The sequence below is a fragment of the Ziziphus jujuba genome, chromosome 11 (genome assembly GCF_031755915.1).
Source record: "Ziziphus jujuba cultivar Dongzao chromosome 11, ASM3175591v1".
In the NCBI taxonomy this organism is placed as follows: domain Eukaryota; kingdom Viridiplantae; phylum Streptophyta; class Magnoliopsida; order Rosales; family Rhamnaceae; genus Ziziphus; species Ziziphus jujuba.
In genome coordinates this window covers 7,163,568-7,181,871 of record NC_083389.1, presented here as the reverse complement: position 1 = coordinate 7,181,871, position 18,304 = coordinate 7,163,568, and the positions used below count along the sequence as shown (strand labels likewise).

Below are 18,304 nucleotides of genomic sequence, written 5' to 3'. Positions count from 1 at the left end.
TTGTTTATGTGATTTTTCCCTGTGCATGAGTCATGAGCCAAAAAAATATAATACATCCTTAAAAATGGAACAACATGGCCAAATTGCTCAATATAAAAGCCTTGCATAATATGGATATTCTCTGCATTAGAGTTTAATTATTGATTTGTTTGGACTAAGTGATTAACTAAATACATATATTCCTGTAAACAAAGTCTTCATGTTTTCTCAATTTCAATTTTTTCTTTGATGATGCTTATAAAACAGAGTCAATTTTCTATTAGATTTTGCAAAATCGGGTTTGGAGACACAATCTCAATGAACCACACATATAGGCACACGCACACGTGGACGACCTTTACTTTTAAGGCTAACAACCAACAAAACACTAAAAGAATCCAGTGATTTCTCATCTGACTAATATATATATATATATATTTTTTTTTTCTCAAGTTTAAGTCCATTGTGTGTAATATTATATATTTTAATTAGTTCTTAATAATATAAATATGTTTTTTTTCTTCTCCTAAAGATACTTTATTAATGATTACAACATTAGGTTCTATTTTTATCAGTAATAAATTCCGGAGATTTTAACCATTTTTTTTTTTTTTTTGGTTTTTGGTAAATAACTCCAGAGAGTCAAGACTGAACGTCTCGAAAATTGAACACCCATCCATTTGGCTAAATTGATTTTCTTATTTAGAGGTGGTCTGAAAAGATCAAACGAAGCTTTAATTGCTTCAATGTTCAATTTTATAACACACATTAAACAGATTGCATATATAAAAAAATATCAGAAACAATAATGAACCTTACTAGAGAGAAAAAAAAAAAAAAAAAAAAAAAGAGAAAAGAAAAGAAAGAAAGAAAGAAGAAAAGACAGAAAACGACACTTTTTACATCTCAAACTCTTAAAACATACTTTAATCCATTTAATTCTGACAGAGAGCTAAATAACCACATATATATTCCAAGTAACTTTTCAGATGAAATAGCAAGTAGCAATTACAAAAATTTAACCACTTTTTTCCGTGTGAGGATTATGGAGAAGAAGAAAGAGAAGGAGGAAAAAGATCAGAACACTAGTGGTAACAGTAACACCTTGAGAACCAAGAAACGTATTTTTTATATCCCCTTTGAAAAAAAAAAAGAAAAAGAAAAAGAAAAATTGAAAAGGGGGCTTGGCTCACAAATTGAAAAAAGAAAAAGGAAAACAAATAAAAAAAAAGTTAAAAAATAAAAATAAAAATAAAGGAGGTGGAAAAAAGAGCACACAGGCAGCGAAAATGCCAAAACGCCAAAATAGCCAAGACGTGGGTGATTTTAATGTTGCCACAATAAAGAGTCAAAAGCAGAGGAGGGTATTCGTATTCCACACTCTGTCTCATCTATCATCGATATTTGATCCCTAAAGCATCCGTAGTAATAATAATCTTCTTCTTCAAAGCTCTGCTGCTGATCATTATAGTACTTATATAACCATCCTTCTTCCACTGATTCATCTGCTGGAAACACGAACTCGTTCCCTGCCGCTGCTTCTACTGCTGACTCATAGCTCGTTCCCAGACTCGGCAGTTCCACTATCTCGCTCAGTTCCTCTGGTGTCGAGCACGACACGTCGTTACTCCACGACGATATCGTTGCCAGTGATGATGATGACGATGACTGCGACAATGATGATGACGATGATGATGTTGATGTGGATGTGGAGGTTGTTGCTGGGTTGAAAACCTCCATTGAAGCGGCTTTAGCAGCCGCGGTTTGAACATCTCTAGGGGAGTTTGAAGCGGGTCGAGGAAGCAAGGCGGCGAGTTCGGGGAAGTTGAGAATGGCAGAGCTTCCCTTGATGCTCAGTGCCGCCACGTCGTGGGCACGCGCCGCCATTTCAGGGGTAGAGAAAGTACCGAGCCAGATCCGATTCTTCTTCCTGGGCTCGCGGATTTCGGATACCCATTTGCCCCAGGTCCGCATTCGGACCCCTCTGTAAACCGGGTGTCTACTGTTGTTGTCCCTGCCTCTCTTTACCCTTTTCCGATCTTCTTCATCAGGGAAGCTCCCCTGCTGCTTCCCCTGCTTCTGGTTTGGTAGTATGTTTGAGACGGACGACTTTGGCAGACACGGTGATAACCCAGAAGATGAGGAAGGTGAAGATGGAGATGGAGATTGGGAAGAGGAAAACGAGTTGGCACTTGACTCGGCCTCCGAGTTAGGTGGGTCAGCCATTGGAGATATTGGTGCTTCAGTTGGCAACATTTTCATTAAAAAAAAAAAAAAAAAAAAGGACAGAAAACACAATGTTCTCACAAAACCAAGTTTATTTTTTTTTGGTTTTGGACTCTTTTTACGTGACACGGCAAACAGTCTTTATAAGGAGTGAAGAACAGTATGTAATAGTAGTATTAGTATTTGATTTGAGAGAAAGAAAGAGAGAAAGAAAATGAAGAAGAAGGAAGAGAGAGGGTTAGTAGTAGAAGAAGAAAGGCAGTGATGAAGGTGGGAAATATAAGGGGTAGGGAATTGGGGTAGAGAAGGGAAACGTGGGGTTTGTCTATTAGAGTGACCCCCACACGACTGGCCTGCCCTGGCTTTGCCTTTTAACGCGTCGTTATCATCATATCTTTATGAACCCTCATTTACAATGTCATTTTAATAATATTATTATTTTGTCATTGGTGGTATTTGGTATGCAAATACATATAATACATATATATGGATACAGTTGATATTTTATTACCAAAAATAAAAAGATACAGTTCATATTTATAAATATAGAAAGAAAGAGAAAGAGAAGAGAGAGAAGGTAAGAGTAGTAAATTTTAAGCTTTAGAGTGTGTCAAGGAGGGTCATATACAGCTGGCGGAGCACAGCACGGTACAGCACAGCAAATCCATCTGGGACAATAAGGATTACAATAGCCATTATACCGATTGACCTACTAGACCAGTAGAGAATAGAAGAAAGATGTTTTTCCTCGCATTTTCACCTCTGTCCCATATCTATTCCTCTCCTTCTTCCCACTCATATCCTCCAAAACCATCTTTTTCCAATCTAATAAGCCCATTACATTTTTCATGTTTTTGCACAAATTTCATGTTTGTTTTTATTTGGGGAAAACAAACTTCAGGCCAAGAAGAAAAATTTATTGAAAAAAAAAAGGTTACAGTTAACAGTGATAGGATTTCTGAAGTTCATTATTGATGTCATGGGCATTTACTCATTTGGTCCCAGCTTGAGAAAGAGCTAAATTGAGATTCATCAATTGTCCAATCAGAGGATAATGTAACTATATATTTATATTTATATAATTCAACCGAAGCAGGAACTAGAAGTTTTTCTTCCCCAGAAAAAGATGGATATTCCATTTCCATTCTTTTTCTTCTCCAGAATTTTATATTATTATTGTTTATCTCAGAAAACGGATCGGTAAGAAACAGATTATTTGATATCATCACTCGGGAAAAAAAAAAAGTAGGGGATTTGTTTGTGTTTTATAATTTAATTGAATACAATAATAATCAGACAAAATATGCCTTTGCTACTTCTGGGTTGGTCTAATATATCAGAGTTCCATAAAGGGGTTGCAAAAATTATAATGCAAGTGACTTGTTTAATTATTCATATGATTGCTCAGTGATATTTTTCCTACATCTAAAATAAAAATTAAAAAGAAAAGAAAATCTAGGATTCTGCCTATATGGGTCACCAAAGTTTGGAATTATTCAATCATTTGGCTTAGAGAGAGAGAGAGAGAGAGAGAGAGAGTGAGAGATTGTATAATTAATATTTACAACCATATTTTGATCATTAAAAGAACCACTCGAGTCATTGTTATAAAATCTCGTTCCTTAAAACGAAAAAAAAAAAAAAAAAAAGAAGAAGGAATATATAAGTCGGTCAAGTAATAGAGAGTTGAATTTGAGCTATCAGCAACTATTATTGACCGAAATCTATATGCATAATTTTATTTATTTATTTATTATTATTATTTTTTTGAAAGCATAAAGTAACTTTTGTCTGCCAAAAAAATAAAAAAGGAATTTTATTTGTACATTAAATCCAATTGAGTTTCTTTTATTATTAGGAGGACCAAATAAAAACAAAACACAAACTGATTTTTAAACATAGTGTACAACGCATGTTAATTAATATTTGAATTACTTTACGATGAAGAAAGTGGCAGTGTTACAAGGTTCAATAAACGTGATGAGTCAAAAACTTGTAGGGCATACATATATAATATATAAATAATTCCTATTTTCATAAGATGAGTTTTAAAAGTCATTTATGACCACTTGTATATATATATAGAAATTTGCTTTTACGTGGCTTTTTTTTTTTTTTTTCAAGTACGTACAGAGACAATATTATTATTTCAAAAGCAAATTATTCAACCGGGCCTTTTGAATTTTTTTAATTAAAAAAACAAAAATATATCATTTGTATAATGGATATATCTATATATATATATATGGTTTTAATTAATGAGTTAGATTAATCAAAGAGGGAAAAATAAAAATACTGGTACATATATAGCTTCTCTTACTCAATAAGACTTACTAATTAATCCTAATATTGTTGATTAATTTCTGCCATGTTGTTTCAATTCTAAACAAAAAGTTTAAAAGAATAAGATGAAAAGTACAATAACATGAGCTGTCCAAAAGCTATATGATCACTAAATTGGAATATCTGTATTGGGGGTCCCAAAATGGCTGCAGCGGTACCCTAATTTTTTTTTTCCACGGCCAAAAAGCTTGCACATTTTTATTGTGTTATATATGGTCAAATAGATCAATTATCAGATTAATTAAAATAATTTTTCCGTAAACCTTAGCTCTCTCTGTAAATTATGGGTAAATTAAATAAGGAAGTCAATTTTATATGACTCGAAAAGGAAATAAGTATATATTAATCATATAAGAGGAAAGAAAGAAGCTAATCATTGATCTCAACAATCCAAGTTAGTAAGGTTTTATGATTTGGATAATTCAAATAATAAATTAGCTCTCTCAATGGTTGGAATTAACGCCAAATATTGCATTTTTCATGTTTCAACGTATTTTGAGAAATTTTTCATCAAAACTAATGAAGAAAAATCTGATGGTTTAATTTGTTGATGGATATATATACACATAGAGAAATTAATAACTTATCTGACACCCTCAAGTACCTTCTTCTCCAAGAAAATCATCCTTCAGTGTGATTACACATATATAATTATGTATATGTATTCACTGTTGAGGAATTCGTACTACTGAAAATGGGGTTTATTTAAGGGACAACATTGATTGATGGCTTGTTGATCTACCTCGTCCTTGTATATACATTAATCTAGCTAGGGCTTGCCAGAATGGAGAATATAAGTTTGACCTATATAGCAGGTCATCTTCTTTTGCTTGCAGATTATTCCTTCTTTGGCACTTTTTGGTTGTTAATTTACTATTCCATGAAGCTCTCTTATTTATTACTTTAGGTGTAAAACTAATGGAATTATTAATTGCTCCAGGGATGAAGTATGCTGGAAAATTTTCTACTTTTTAACACTTTTTTTATATCACTGTAGCTACCCCTTCAAAGTCAATTTAATATTCATCACTTTTTTATTTTTTCTTTTTCTGATAAATATAAGATTTGGGTTAATTAGCTAGACAAATCAAGTTTATACTTTTTTTTTTTGTAAATCAATTCACGTTTGTACTTGTACATGAAAATGAATGACATTTTTTTATCCTGAACTGTCAAATTATACCAATCACTTAAAACTATTTCCCTTAATATATTGTACCAGTAAATTTTTAGGTGTGCATTTATATATGTGTAGATGTATGTATGCATGTATGATGAATTAATATATGTACATGCATTTAAATGTATCTATAGAGATGGACAGAGAGGGACATAAACACCCACATATATGTATGCGGTGTTCATTAGAAGTTTCCATAAGAAGTTTCAATTGATAATTGGAAACCCATTTTTCATTTTTTTTTTCATTATTATTTTCTGTATGGGCTTGAAGAGAGGAAGGAGCGTTTGGGAGCCCAGAAACGAAAAAATAAGAAATCATTTGGAAGACATTAATGCAGATGGCGATTGCAAAGCATAATTTGAGGACCAGATTGCCAGGAGAGAGGGACCCAATTACATTTAATGTAATAAATATGTGAAGCCAACTTTACACTTGTTTTTTATATTGACAATCAAAATTCTATAAATGCTCTCTCTTTATAAATAATATACATCTATATACCTCATTCACATGCATGCCATGTGTCACCCATACTTATAAGTTATTGGGGTTTCTGTTAGTTTTAATTAGAAATGCATGGCACATTATATTTTTTTATCTTTTTTGCTTTCATTTTTATTTAGCATAAAGTTATTTTCCTGCTACCTAGGTTTTAGCAATCATGCATATGTAACATGGCAAGAAGTACATGGACCAAAGTTTTTATACCCATCTTATCGCAGGTCCAATTTTTAAGGTAAAATTTTAGATAATTAAATAGAAAAATAAATCTTGAATAGTACTAGAAGGGGGTATTAATGCTTCCAAACTATCAATTTTCCTCCTCCTCCTCCTTCTTTTTATTTTTATTTTTTATTTTTTATAATTTTGGTATACAGATTTTGGACTTTACAAACTTTTTTATGTGAATTTCATGATCACTTATGGATTCACATAACTATTAATTGATGAACAAAAGGAAAAAAAAATAAAAAAAATTTAAATGATCTATCAGTTTGAGACACAATCATAGATTATATCTCTTGCAATTCAACAGATCTGTACCATCCAATCACCAATAAATGATTGCTGGTACTTAATTGGCATTTAGCATTTGAAAAATACAACTCCATGATCTATAAACTTCATATGATAGTTAAGCTTAATTTATATATTTAATGGGTTGTCTCTGATATTATACAAGAAAAGGCAAGTAATTCACTATGGTTTACCTTTTCAAGCCGCTCATGTCCATTCAATTATCATTTTCAATTCTTAATTTCAATTTATTTTCCTGAAATTGTTGGCTTTCAAGTCTTAATGAGTGGTTACGTCCCTTGAAGAAGATTAAGGCTTTGATAGTTAAAGGGCTAGGAACAACAACTAGGCCCACAAAATAAAATGAATTGGACTTATCATCAATCAAGACAATTGATGGGCTTTTGAAATAAGTACGAGGATGGCCCATATGAGGGTTCAATGGTTCACAATAAAGGCTGTGCTTTCTTGGAGCCACTATAATATCACTGCTCAAAGTTAAAGCTCTGCAAAACCTTGTCCAGTTTACCATTTTTGATAATAGGTGCAATGCTTTAATGGGACCCAATATTTATAATCACATAAATAGGTACTTGATGATCAAATGGCGTACATGCATTTGGCATTATTAATCATATATGTCCGGCTTTGAGGGGTCTCATTGATGAATCATGATAGTCTATCAGAGTTATTAACATCACATCTTTTATATGCACTGCCTTTTTTTTTTTTTTTTTTGTTTGACGCAGGAAGCTTCATGCTCGTACCATATTTTGTAATTTGTATTAATCACCGAAAACAAAAAAATGGTACTTTTGGTTTCTTCACCACATATTTTGTACAGGGTATCGAGTTTAGCCCAATAATGCAATTCCAAATATGGGCCTCATAGGTCCCCACTGAAGGCCCATTCACCGAGAACCACACATTTTTTTTTTTTGAAAAATGTTTTCACTTGTGGAAAAAGATAATACAAACTTGTTGGTTGAACATTCTGTCAATGTCTCCTTCACACATAAAAAACCTCAAAAGCAGTTCAACAAGAATGGAACAGTCTCAGTTAAATGCCAAAATTTTGTTGTCGATCATTTGCTTGTGTTTTACTCTTTACAGTGAACAACAAATGTATAGTAAAATTTCGCTTGTTTCTTCTCAAGTAAGGAAAACTTCCCTGCTTTTTTCCTTTCTTTCTTGCATCACTCTTCCAATCTCCACAAGCAGAGTCAAAAGAGCCTCACACATTTCGCAAGCATCTGCCTCACTAGGATTCTTTTTGGATGAATAAACCATCCAGGCATGATCAAGCTTCCGATCAGGTCTGACCACGATAGAGCCTGGAACTTCAGCGTCGCGGCTTGTTACTAATCCATCACTCTTCTCACCATACCGGAGCTGTAAGTGCAGTGCACACACAGCCATGGCAGCAGACAAAGGTATCACCACAGGCACCTGGTGTCCTGCTTGAAGGAAACTATCTGATTCCTCCTCACTTCTGAATTTTAGAAGGGGAAGCCAGGGAAGTTCTGCCTGAGCTATGTGTGTCATTGTTGCAATGACTCCAGGAGCAATGCTTGTTTCTGTGTGGAAGGAGATGAGAGGGATTTGATCTGGAAGTTTATACTTCATGATGAATTCCTTTCGCTTATCATATGTAAGATCCTCCAACGCCCGTATGTCACCCTATAATATGCGAGCATTATGAAACACTTTCTTTTAAGTCGAAAATGAGAGACTAAAATGACAATGAGATTTAATTAAAGAACCAATGCTTGAGCAAAACAGATTTCGTTGTTACCTTAATTAACTTGCATATTAAAAGCTCCATGATTCTCCGGGTTTCCTTATCAGCAATCTGGCCTTTGCGAAGAATGTCAGAAGCTAAAGGGGTGCCACCATAGGGGCTCTGTACCAGTGCTAAACCAGCAACTTTTTCTTTCAAATCTGTCCAGTACATTGACAATGCAGCTGCAGCATCAACCCCACCTTTGCTGTGGCCTAGTAGCATCACAGGCTTGCCAGATCCCCAGTAAAGCTCCTCGATGTACTGCTTGATTTCCCATGCATTGTGTTCTACAGATGCCTTAAGAAAAAAAGGTAATCTAGATGAAAATAGCTTGAATATTACTAGACTTGAAAGAAAATAAAAGAGAAAACTAGGTGTTGCTAGGAAAATTTTCACCATGCTTAGCTCAATTTGCCACAATCTTATCAGTCTAAATAATTAGAGTGAAATCATTTAATACCTCACTGTGAATTTTCGCAATATGGCAAGCTAGACCCATCTTCGAAAAGAATCTCTTAGTGCCAACAAAGTATAGTGGACCGTGATTGCTAAAGAGGCCTGTTCAAAGGAAAGCTTTTATTAGGCGGGAATTACTAATGTTAGCTGTTGACTGAACAGAACATGAGCATAATCGAAAACTTCCATTACCTGGAATTAGTAGATAAACAAATGAGTTGGGGAGTGTGTGCTTTCCCTTCCTGAAGGAAGATCATTGACAACATGTCATAAGGTTGGCATAGAAGTAAATACATAATCAATTAAACCACTGGATAAAATTGTATCTCTTTTTAAAAATGGATAAAAAGAATTCATAATAAGCCTAATACCTTATTTCTGCAAGCAATTCCAAAAACCTTGCTGTACCATCTTCCACAGGAGGCATTCCAGGAGTGTGCTGCAACCACCCGATATCATCAGAAGACCCACGCAAAGTTTTCTGTAATCGAGATGTGATGCTGAAGACGCAAAGATGAAAATGACTTTATCAATGACACGTGAGAAGTCAAATTAATCAATTTATGAACGTAAAAAGCAAAGCATTTACAATGGTAGAAGTATGGATGGCATATAATCTGAATGAAGTCACTGAAAACACTCAACGCCTTATAAATCCATCAGTTTAATGGTTCAAACCTATTTCTTTTACCTATAAAGATGAACTTGAGCACATCTAATGTAAGAGAAAGAAAATCTCCAGGAGAACGTTGCCAACCTCCAGGCAAACCGTAAACCAGTTATAGGGAAAGACAGCCTACAACCAGATGACAAAAGAGTAAAATAAGAGCTGCTTTGGCATTAGATTGGTATCCCATAAAAGCTTATTGAAAAGCATACTGTTACCCGTAAAAAATGAAAGAGGAGGCTGCATGGCTGATGTTGGTTATTACAATCTCAGAGCTTGTATATATAATCAATTCTTCCTCAGAGTCTGTGATTCTTGTTTCATCATTTGTGAAGGATGTACCATCAACGTAAGGTTTGGATGATGAAGAACAGCCTTTTGAGAAACCTTTAGAATTGCTGTGTCTAAGAGATGTTGGATGTTCTTCAGTACAATGGACTACCACATTTCCTGAGCGTCTATTAAGATCTCTGAATACAAGGCCCTCTGCAATAAAAGCGTCATGGCCACAAGAAACAATTAAGTCCTTGGAATTAGATGATTGAAGAATTCAAATGAACCACATCATACTTCTTTCATCTCAAAAGAATATTTGATGCAATTTGGCATCAAGAAAATACATCAACATCAGCATTCAAACATCAAATAACTTACCAATAAATTGAGTAAATCTATGACCTATATAACTAGCCATTGTCAAGAGACGCGTGAAAAAATCATCCATTGACGAGAAGAGTTTACGATTGGTGATAAGAATGTTTGTATACCTCACAGCATCACCATGGGCCTGATATATACGAGGACCGCCATTAGAACTAATAAGGATGCCAACAATTGTAATTTGAACATATAAAAGATCATCTTATAGAAAGCTTGCATAGATGAAAAAATTTACATTTTACTTTCGAATAGCCAACCAGAAAGATGAATCCCCCATGCTAATCCCCAATCCCAAATCCCAGCTGACATCAAACTCTTGTAACATCTAAAGCCTTATAATCAGGCAAATAGGTATTTGATATGCATCAAGAAAGTTTGAAGGAGAGCTAAAACAACAACAAAGAAAAACACAAGCATATTTTATTCACAAAGTAAAGGCATGTCTAAACATGCAATCATCAAAGAAAAACTTAGAGGCATAATTGAGTTGCGCATGATTATGCAGGCCGAGATACTTACAGCAGAAGCAATTTCGTATATGTTATTCTTGATATATACATCTTCCATTAATTCCTCCCCACCTGAAATTGCGCAAACAAAAGCACAAATTTAAATCTGAGGGAAAAACGTTGCAACTTCTTTCTAAGGCAAAGCATGCAAAAAAGAGAAAAGAAAAACATCCTCTCAAGAAATCTACAGTGGTTTTGGTTCCATACAGGGTAGCCTAATTAACAAATGGATTTTAGACGATAATTTTGGAAGACTAATAAGTTAATTCTTTATTTCTTTTTACTGAACAGGAATGAGGAAACAAAAACATAGAATGTCATTCTAAACCTTGCCTGCTCATGTATTTAAAAATTGTTTTTAAGAAAAACTTTGTGTCTTTAATACATGGACAAATGAAAAATTCCAAGAAAGTGTACTGTTTTAACAAAAACTATAGGAAATACGGCTTCCAAGAAACAATTTCTAACCTGGTCTTCTATTGTTTTTGAGCACTCGAGCATCTACTTAACTACTTATCGATAACGAAAAAATTCAAACATGCCCTTTCACTCTTTACGAGCAGAAGAAAATATTTTTAGGAAGATTTAAGGAAAAGCAGCAGCCAATTAACTACATGCATACAGAAGTGTAAATAACACACTCAAAACTTTCAAAATTATTTTTAGTCTGTAAATTATGTTGGAAATGGGTGAGGGTGTGATTACAGTATTGCACCCATTGGAGGACCTTCCAAATTCATAGACAATTTGATGTGTGTGTATATATATGTATATATACAAACAAACAAACAAACAAACAAAATTGCATCTTCTCAGAGCAGAAATACATAGCTTGATGACAAAACATCGCAATCAAAATTTAGAGTTAGATAACAAATACCCAGATGAGAAAATTAAATGCACAGAACGAAAAACACGAGAGATTACAATCATACTGATATATACACACATTTAAGCATGTTACTCATTACGGTAACAAACATACTCATAAGATATCGGATATTGAATTACACTGACAAAGTTCCAACTTTGAAGCCAAAACAATCAAAGAAGAGACTCAAGTCTTACAAAACCCAGAAACAGGTTATTCTTCCAGGACTAAAAGCGAATTACAATTTATAGAGGGAAAACATGTAACCAGAATGTAGGATCCCATTTCCTAGAAAGTTTGAATTTTTAAATAGAAAAAGAAAAACTTTAAATCAACATAAATGGAAAGGAAGAGTATTATGTTGGAAATGGCACCAACCGAATGAGCAAAGACATGAGATGGGAATGGAACAATCGACGATCGTTATCCAGTTGATTATCTTTTCTTTTCTTTACAATATCTGTTATGGTGGCCCACCAGAGTCCACACCTCGCTTTTGCAGCAACCAACTGCAGCATGAAATGATGTAGAATTTATAGCAAATTGATTTTTCTTTTCTTTTTTTCTTTTTGGGTTTTACTTCGAGATAAGGACTGAATTATAGAACTATTAAATATTTGTTAAATACAAAGTCCGTGAAATGGGTGAATCCTAATCAGAGCCATAAAATACTTTCATAAAACTGTGAAAAAAAAGAAAAAAAAGAAAAGAGAAACAGAATTTGGGCCTTGAAAAGTAGTGGGTGAATGTATCTGGGGGGACAAACTACTTTGGGACTTGGAAATGGACGAGTGGAGCGTCCTCGAGCTGTATTAACTGTAAGTAAGCAAAGTGTTCGAAACGGGACCCACTAATTGTGAGTCAATCATTACTCACTCACTCAATACTTAGCGTACGTTCAAAAAAAAAAGAAAAAGAAAGAAAAACGTGGCGTGTTTGGGATTCATTACCAAGTTGGCGTGTAAAAATGATAATGGCTGATTTCCAAAAAGGACTCGTTCTAAGCATGCAAAATATAATTAAGCTGGGAATTCTATTACCCAAGAGAGGATAAAATCTTCGGTACCACCGTGGTACCAGGTCATTGTGCAACATCAAAATGTTTATTGGCATATATTTTAACATTTGTTGCTTACATATGTTGGCATCTGTTATTTTTTTATTTTAAATTTTTTCAGCTATCTAAAAAAAAAAAAAAAAAGAAAAAAAAACAGAAAATGAAAATCAAAACTCTTTCATTTTCTCTTCTGCAAAGGTGCTGTAACTTCGACAGCCATAAAAAACAATAACAAAGATGAAAAGAAAAATATGTTCAGGGAAAACAAAATCAAGCAAAGAAGAATTTCACTTTTGGTTTGCTATTGCCTTGAGCAAATAAACTAGTCATGGAGTTTTAAGAAGAACAAGAGAAGAGAGGGAACAAAGTGTGGGTATTTGAAATAATCCTTTAGCAAATCAGAGTTCATATCTGATTTCAATATTTTGAGGCTTCTCTTAAGATTCATTTTCTCAAGTAAATCTTTTCCTTTACCATCTTTTTAAATTTTTTGATTTTTTGTTAACTTTTTTTTCCCCTACAAAAAGGGTCATCAATAAAATATGGGATAGATTTGAGATAGATTTGAAATACTACTCAGGTAATTTTGAATTTATTCGTATTTGGATGAATTTATGCTCTAAATGAATGATTTTATTTCATTATTTTTTCAAAAAAATATCAATTAACCTCTCTTAAAAAAACCAATCAAGCTGTAAAAGAATCATATTTGCTAAACCTAAATCCTTACTATCCTTTTTGGGTTGCAAGTTTTTGAAAGAAGAGAAGGATACCTTCACACTCAAACGTAGCTAACAATGGACAAATAAAACCATGGAGGAGAATTTCAGTTTGGAATATGAAACGTTGTTTTCTAAAGCAAGCAAGAAAAGTTTTTTAAAATTTAATTTTTAAAAAGAAAATAAAAAACTTAATTATGAACTGTAAAATTTAAAATAAAAAGGTAAGAAATGGCAATAATTTTTTTTTTTTTTAGATAGCTAAAAAAATTTTAAATAAAAAAATAACAGATAGCAACATATATGGCAAATGTTAAAACATGTGGTAATAAATATTTTGACGTTGCACAGCATGAGGTGGTACCACGATGGTACCGAAGATTTTCTCCCAAAAGAGAAGGAATTCTATAACTATGAAATTCGTTTTATTTGGGATTTGGAATTGATAAAGAAGACCAATGGATCATGGCTCGGACTGCATAAAAGTTTAGCCGGGTTTGGACACCATGGAGAGCAAGACTATTTTATTTTTATAAGATAATATTATATTATTTACAAAAAAGAAAAAAAAAAATCACAATTTTATATTGATCAACATTTTACAATATGAAACTGGTAAGACAAAATAATTATATACAAAACAAACTCTCTCACAGTTCAAATCCAACTACAGTTCATCAACATGTTCTTTTCTCACATTCAAAAAGAAAACAAAATAGTTTTGACAGGAGGAATTTCTAATTCTATTTTTAGGCTGGAATTTCTAATTATAACCTTTACATCCTCATTACTACTGAAACATTAACATCCTTATCTGAGTTTTGTTTGGAGAACTCTACTGTACCAAATTGAATGAAGGGTCATATGGAAGAGATCATATTTCAAGGGTTTAGCATGCCACAGGAAATGCTTCTGAACCTTCCTGACTGCAAGTTGCAGCTCAAGATACTTCTCTTTCGGTACTGAGTGTAATATGTCTTTCAGTCTTGGAATGTCTTCCTCGGGAATAATTAATGAGAATGCTTCCCAATTCAAAACCTCGAAAAATGGAGGCACAAAATTGTCAGATATGATCACAGGTACACACTCATAAAATATGGCCTCGACTATACGTGGACTGTTCACCTCGTAACCTTTAGGGCAGATACAGTATTTGCTGCTCTTCATGTGCTGGATGTAATTCATCTTGCTTGCAACACCGGGAGGCATTGGACCAAAGATCTTCATATCAGGGTCCTTATCCTTCCAGTATTTCAACAAAATGGGACGTAAATAGCCATGCATATTTCCTGCATAGAAGGCAAGAATATGTCTCCTAGATGGAGGTTTTCCTCCAAGATCTCTTAGCGGATTCCTTGCAGACCGGACATATGTTTCTGGAAGGGAGACATCTCTTCCAATTTTGAAGCCTTGAGTTACATCTGCATTGCAAAGGGCTTTGATGCATCTCTCCATGTGATGCCTTGTTTCATAAGGAGCCTATGAAAGTTCAAAAAGAACTTCATATTAAACTTGTGCGCGTAGAAAATAACACCAAGTACATGCATACAACTATACACACATTAAAAGTAGAAGTTATGTTCCGTTGAAATGTTTAGCAGATGCAAGTAATGATATTCCCTTTGTAACCTTGGTCTCATTATTCTAAAAGTACAAAATTCAAAAGGACCAAAGTACTGCATCTACTCAACTTAGGAAACAAATATAGAAACCTTTATGATCAAGTAACCATTATGATGTGGTAATCTTATGCTAATTCCTACAATACAAGACATCTATGTTTAAAAAGAGACATCAAATATGCATAAAGAGGATACCCAGTCATGGCAAGCAACAAGAAAGTGATCTGCTCCATCAGTCCTGTTCCAGTAAGAATATTTTGCAGCTATTTTTTCTGAGTAGTCCTTCAAATATTGGCGTAGATTTGTCCGATTATGAGAGTTGCGTACATAAAGGGTGTACTCTAGCATACGTGAACTAAATGGCATATAAAATAGATGAGCTCTCCGGGGGTCTTTCACAACAAATTGCTTATTTCCCTCCATCAATTTCATAAACCATCCCTCTGAAGCATATAATCCCTTCATTATTGGCAGATGAAAGATGGGTTTCACCCCATCCCTGTAGACATAGACTTTAAAAGTGCGTTCCATGAGTTCATAACTCCTGAAAAGAATAACCAAATAGTCAATTCATCTTCAGAGTGCAGGAACAAGGAATTAGGCAGTCACAGGGAAAAGAAAAGGTTGCACTTGAATGTCAGCTAATGTTAAAAGGAAATCCCTCAATAAATTAGGCTGCTTTACCCACTTGTTTCTGTGCTTTCTGTCTCATGCACCTGACCTAGTTGTTCCTCCAACCAATTTCTCTACAAAGTTACACTAGATATGATTTATAATATTATGCATATATGATGACCTCTACCCTACTTGTTTTGCATTTACTATAGCCTTCTCTTGCACTATGCATAAAAGAAAGAGAGGATAGATTAAATAGTCTTTACCTTTTAAACATGGAAACATTTCGAAATAGAGGAGCAAAAAGTTCTTGATCATTTATTGCATTAGGAGCATGCATAATTTCTTTCTTAACAGCTACAATTTCCTGGTCACGTACTGAAGACCGTCGTGGTTTCTACAATCAAATAGAACTTTATACACCCTGCAATACTACAAAGTTGAAGGGAATTACTTGACAATAAAACAAACAATCATACCATTGAACGTGGGTGCCTCAGTAGTATGTGGTTCATCTCATGTATTGATGTTCTTGATTTCGGTGGCATTTCACTCCTCATCTTCTTTATTCCAGGAATAGTCATTGTCAAAGAATGATTTCCCAAATTTACCAGATCAAACTCCTGGGAAGCCAAACCAGACGAAACATTGTTTCCAGAAGTTAAGGTCTTCAAAATAGAGGTATCGTTTAAAGTTGATGGCAATGACGCAAGAGGAGAGGATTGAAAAGAAGTGTGAAAGTCACTCTCACGTTTTTTTACTGTCAGACTTACATTATTTTCTAAAGAAACTTTATGATTAGGCTTCACTATCTGTTGTTCCACAAACTGATGCTCGATGTCCTTGTCAGCCTTATTTAGAATAGAACCACTTTCCTTATTTTCAACACTCACCAACACCAAACTTCCATTCATACCCAAAACTTCCTTGGTAGGATAATTGTTATCTACATCTTTATCCACAGCATTTTCAGAAGTATTATGAAGGCCTTTTCCTTCTGATGCAAAATTCATCTCCTTAAATCTTTTACTTCCATCTTCCTTAGTAGGATAGCTGTTATCTACGTCCCTATCCACAACATGTTCAGAAGTATCATGAAGGCCATTTCCTTTATACTTAATTCTTTCATTTCCAATGAGTCCACTATCAAATCCAATTCCTCCAGCTTCAACTTTGTCAGCATATCCTTCCAACCTGACAATCACAGATGGGTCAATCAAATCCGAAGCATTAACTGTAAGAGGGTTGCGAACCATCACAGGCTTGGTGGAAGAACCTACAGTCGGGAATTCATTTTTAACATATGTTGGATCATCGTGGTCTGGCAATAAAGAAAGAAGAGCATTTCCATATGGAAGCAAGAGGGATTGGAACAGTAAATGAGTAACAGCAACTATCCCAACCAAAAAAAGCCATCTTCGAGTTCTGTTATGGCATAGCTTACGAAAATAAAGAAAAGGGTACTCCATGCCGAACTCTATACTTAATGATGCAGAAGTCATCTGCTCATTCTGGGACTAGGAGATAGAACTTCAACTACTCAGTCAAGTTCTGCACAAGTTCCAAAGAGCACTAAAGTTAGACAATTAAATAAATAAAGTAAGGGAAAATAGGGATTTGTTTAGGTGGGTATGAATTATGATAATCAGTTGCACTATAAACAACCCAGAAAATGCACCATCGAAACCCAACTACAGGATCTCAAGCATCAACATCTTGAATTGTAAACATGAAAATTTTGAAATAGTTCGGTGTTTCCTGAATTCCAGAGAGAGCACCGACAAAGCAATTCTATTTTTATGAAAAGTTTGTATGTTGTGGCAATACCAAATTGCAGCGGTCAAAACCAGAAGAAAAATGTTAATCACGCGTACTGGGAAAAGACACGTAGATGTTTTTATCAGTTTAACATGATCAAGAACCAGCATACAGAAATTTATGGAAAAAAATATTAAGAAAAAGGAGCTTTTTCAGTAAACAAGCACTAAACCCTGAATTTCCTTTTGGCTACGATCCTATCCTCAGAAATCTGCTTTATATAAATAATCCAGTCCCACAAATTTAAGAGTTTGAAAGTTATAAACTTTTTAGTTGACAAATGTAAAAACCAGGACTTGCAGTAGTTCTAAGTTTAGATTTCAGTTACCATTTATTTACAAGCATTTCAAATTTTCGAATATAAATTGTTGGTTCGCTGTGAACAGTCCCCGAACAAGCAAGACTAATAGCTAGAGGAAGAAATATCGAGTGGAATACAAAATTCGTGTTTGGTTGCCGAGAAAAATAAATGAAAGAAAGGGAAAAAAAAAAAAAAAGTCAATAGTTCACCTGAGCAACAGCTTGAGCTTGATTTTTCCAACTACCGATCTCCGGAGGATCCAAAACAGAGGAAGCTGTTAAGAATAAGATGTAAAAGTAAACAACATTTTAGATTAGTTTTCAAACCCTACAAAAAAATTATTGAATTTCGTAAAACTTTCCTTTCCCGTTTTATTTTTGCTGGGAAAGACATTGAAAAATATAAAATTATTTTTAATTTTGTATTCGTTGTGATATTAAAAGTTTCCATTCTGACACTGTTCACAGACCGCCATTAT

At 34.1% G+C, this 18,304-nt stretch overlaps 4 protein-coding genes across 9 annotated transcripts; 1 reads left to right on the top strand and 3 right to left on the bottom strand.

Moving 5' to 3' along the window:
• Positions 1-891: 891 nt before the first annotated feature.
• LOC107431901 (dehydration-responsive element-binding protein 3) lies at positions 892-2,710 on the bottom strand. The gene has a single exon (XM_016042928.4). The coding sequence runs from the start codon at positions 2,239-2,241 to the stop codon at positions 1,306-1,308; it is 936 nt and encodes a 311-aa protein (XP_015898414.2). The 5' UTR covers positions 2,242-2,710; the 3' UTR covers positions 892-1,305.
• A 5,073-nt stretch (positions 2,711-7,783) lies between these two features.
• LOC107431882 (uncharacterized) lies at positions 7,784-12,260 on the bottom strand. 6 transcript variants are annotated; one of them, XM_060812587.1, is made up of 11 exons: positions 12,073-12,257; positions 10,834-10,895; positions 10,550-10,700; positions 10,309-10,441; positions 9,873-10,140; positions 9,679-9,783; positions 9,359-9,487; positions 9,180-9,229; positions 8,992-9,089; positions 8,544-8,828; positions 7,784-8,428 (listed from the first exon to the last, which is right to left on the bottom strand). In XM_060812587.1, the coding sequence occupies exons 4-11, from the start codon at positions 10,376-10,378 to the stop codon at positions 7,901-7,903; spliced, it is 1,533 nt and encodes a 510-aa protein (XP_060668570.1). In that variant the 5' UTR covers positions 10,379-10,441; positions 10,550-10,700; positions 10,834-10,895; positions 12,073-12,257; the 3' UTR covers positions 7,784-7,900. The 6 variants fall into 6 exon arrangements, with proteins under 6 accessions (XP_060668570.1, XP_024935426.2, XP_015898388.2 ...); XM_025079658.2 differs by lacking the exon at positions 12,073-12,257 and adding an exon at positions 11,809-12,046; XM_016042902.4 differs by lacking the exon at positions 10,550-10,700 and having other exon boundaries at positions 12,073-12,260.
• Positions 12,261-14,322: 2,062 nt separating this feature from the next.
• LOC125419452 (uncharacterized) lies at positions 14,323-14,563 on the top strand. The gene is given in 2 exon segments (XM_048465486.1): positions 14,323-14,445; positions 14,447-14,563. Coding segments are annotated over 2 exon segments (240 nt in total).
• A 688-nt stretch (positions 14,564-15,251) lies between these two features.
• On the bottom strand, positions 15,252-18,301 carry LOC107431975 (uncharacterized). The gene is made up of 5 exons (XM_048465235.2): positions 18,283-18,301; positions 18,036-18,100; positions 16,187-17,224; positions 15,974-16,104; positions 15,252-15,636 (listed from the first exon to the last, which is right to left on the bottom strand). The coding sequence occupies exons 1-5, from the start codon at positions 18,299-18,301 to the stop codon at positions 15,252-15,254; spliced, it is 1,638 nt and encodes a 545-aa protein (XP_048321192.2).
• Positions 18,302-18,304: the final 3 nt, after the last annotated feature.

Coding starts and splice junctions, on each gene's coding strand:
- LOC107431901 (XM_016042928.4), bottom strand. CDS start 2,241: ATGAAAATGTTGCCAACTGAAGCACCAATATCTCCAATGGCTGACCCA.
- LOC107431975 (XM_048465235.2), bottom strand. Junction 17,225..18,035: donor AAGCTCAAGCTGTTGCTCAG/GTGAACTATTGA, acceptor TCTATCTCCTAG/TCCCAGAATGAGCAGATGAC. Junction 15,637..15,973: donor AATGTTTCCATGTTTAAAAG/GTAAAGACTATT, acceptor TATTCTTTTCAG/GAGTTATGAACTCATGGAAC.
- LOC107431882 (XM_025079656.2), bottom strand. Junction 9,090..9,179: donor TGTTTATCTACTAATTCCAG/GTAATGGAAGTT, acceptor TCCTTTGAACAG/GCCTCTTTAGCAATCACGGT. Junction 8,829..8,991: donor TTGCGAAAATTCACAGTGAG/GTATTAAATGAT, acceptor TTTTTTCTTAAG/GCATCTGTAGAACACAATGC.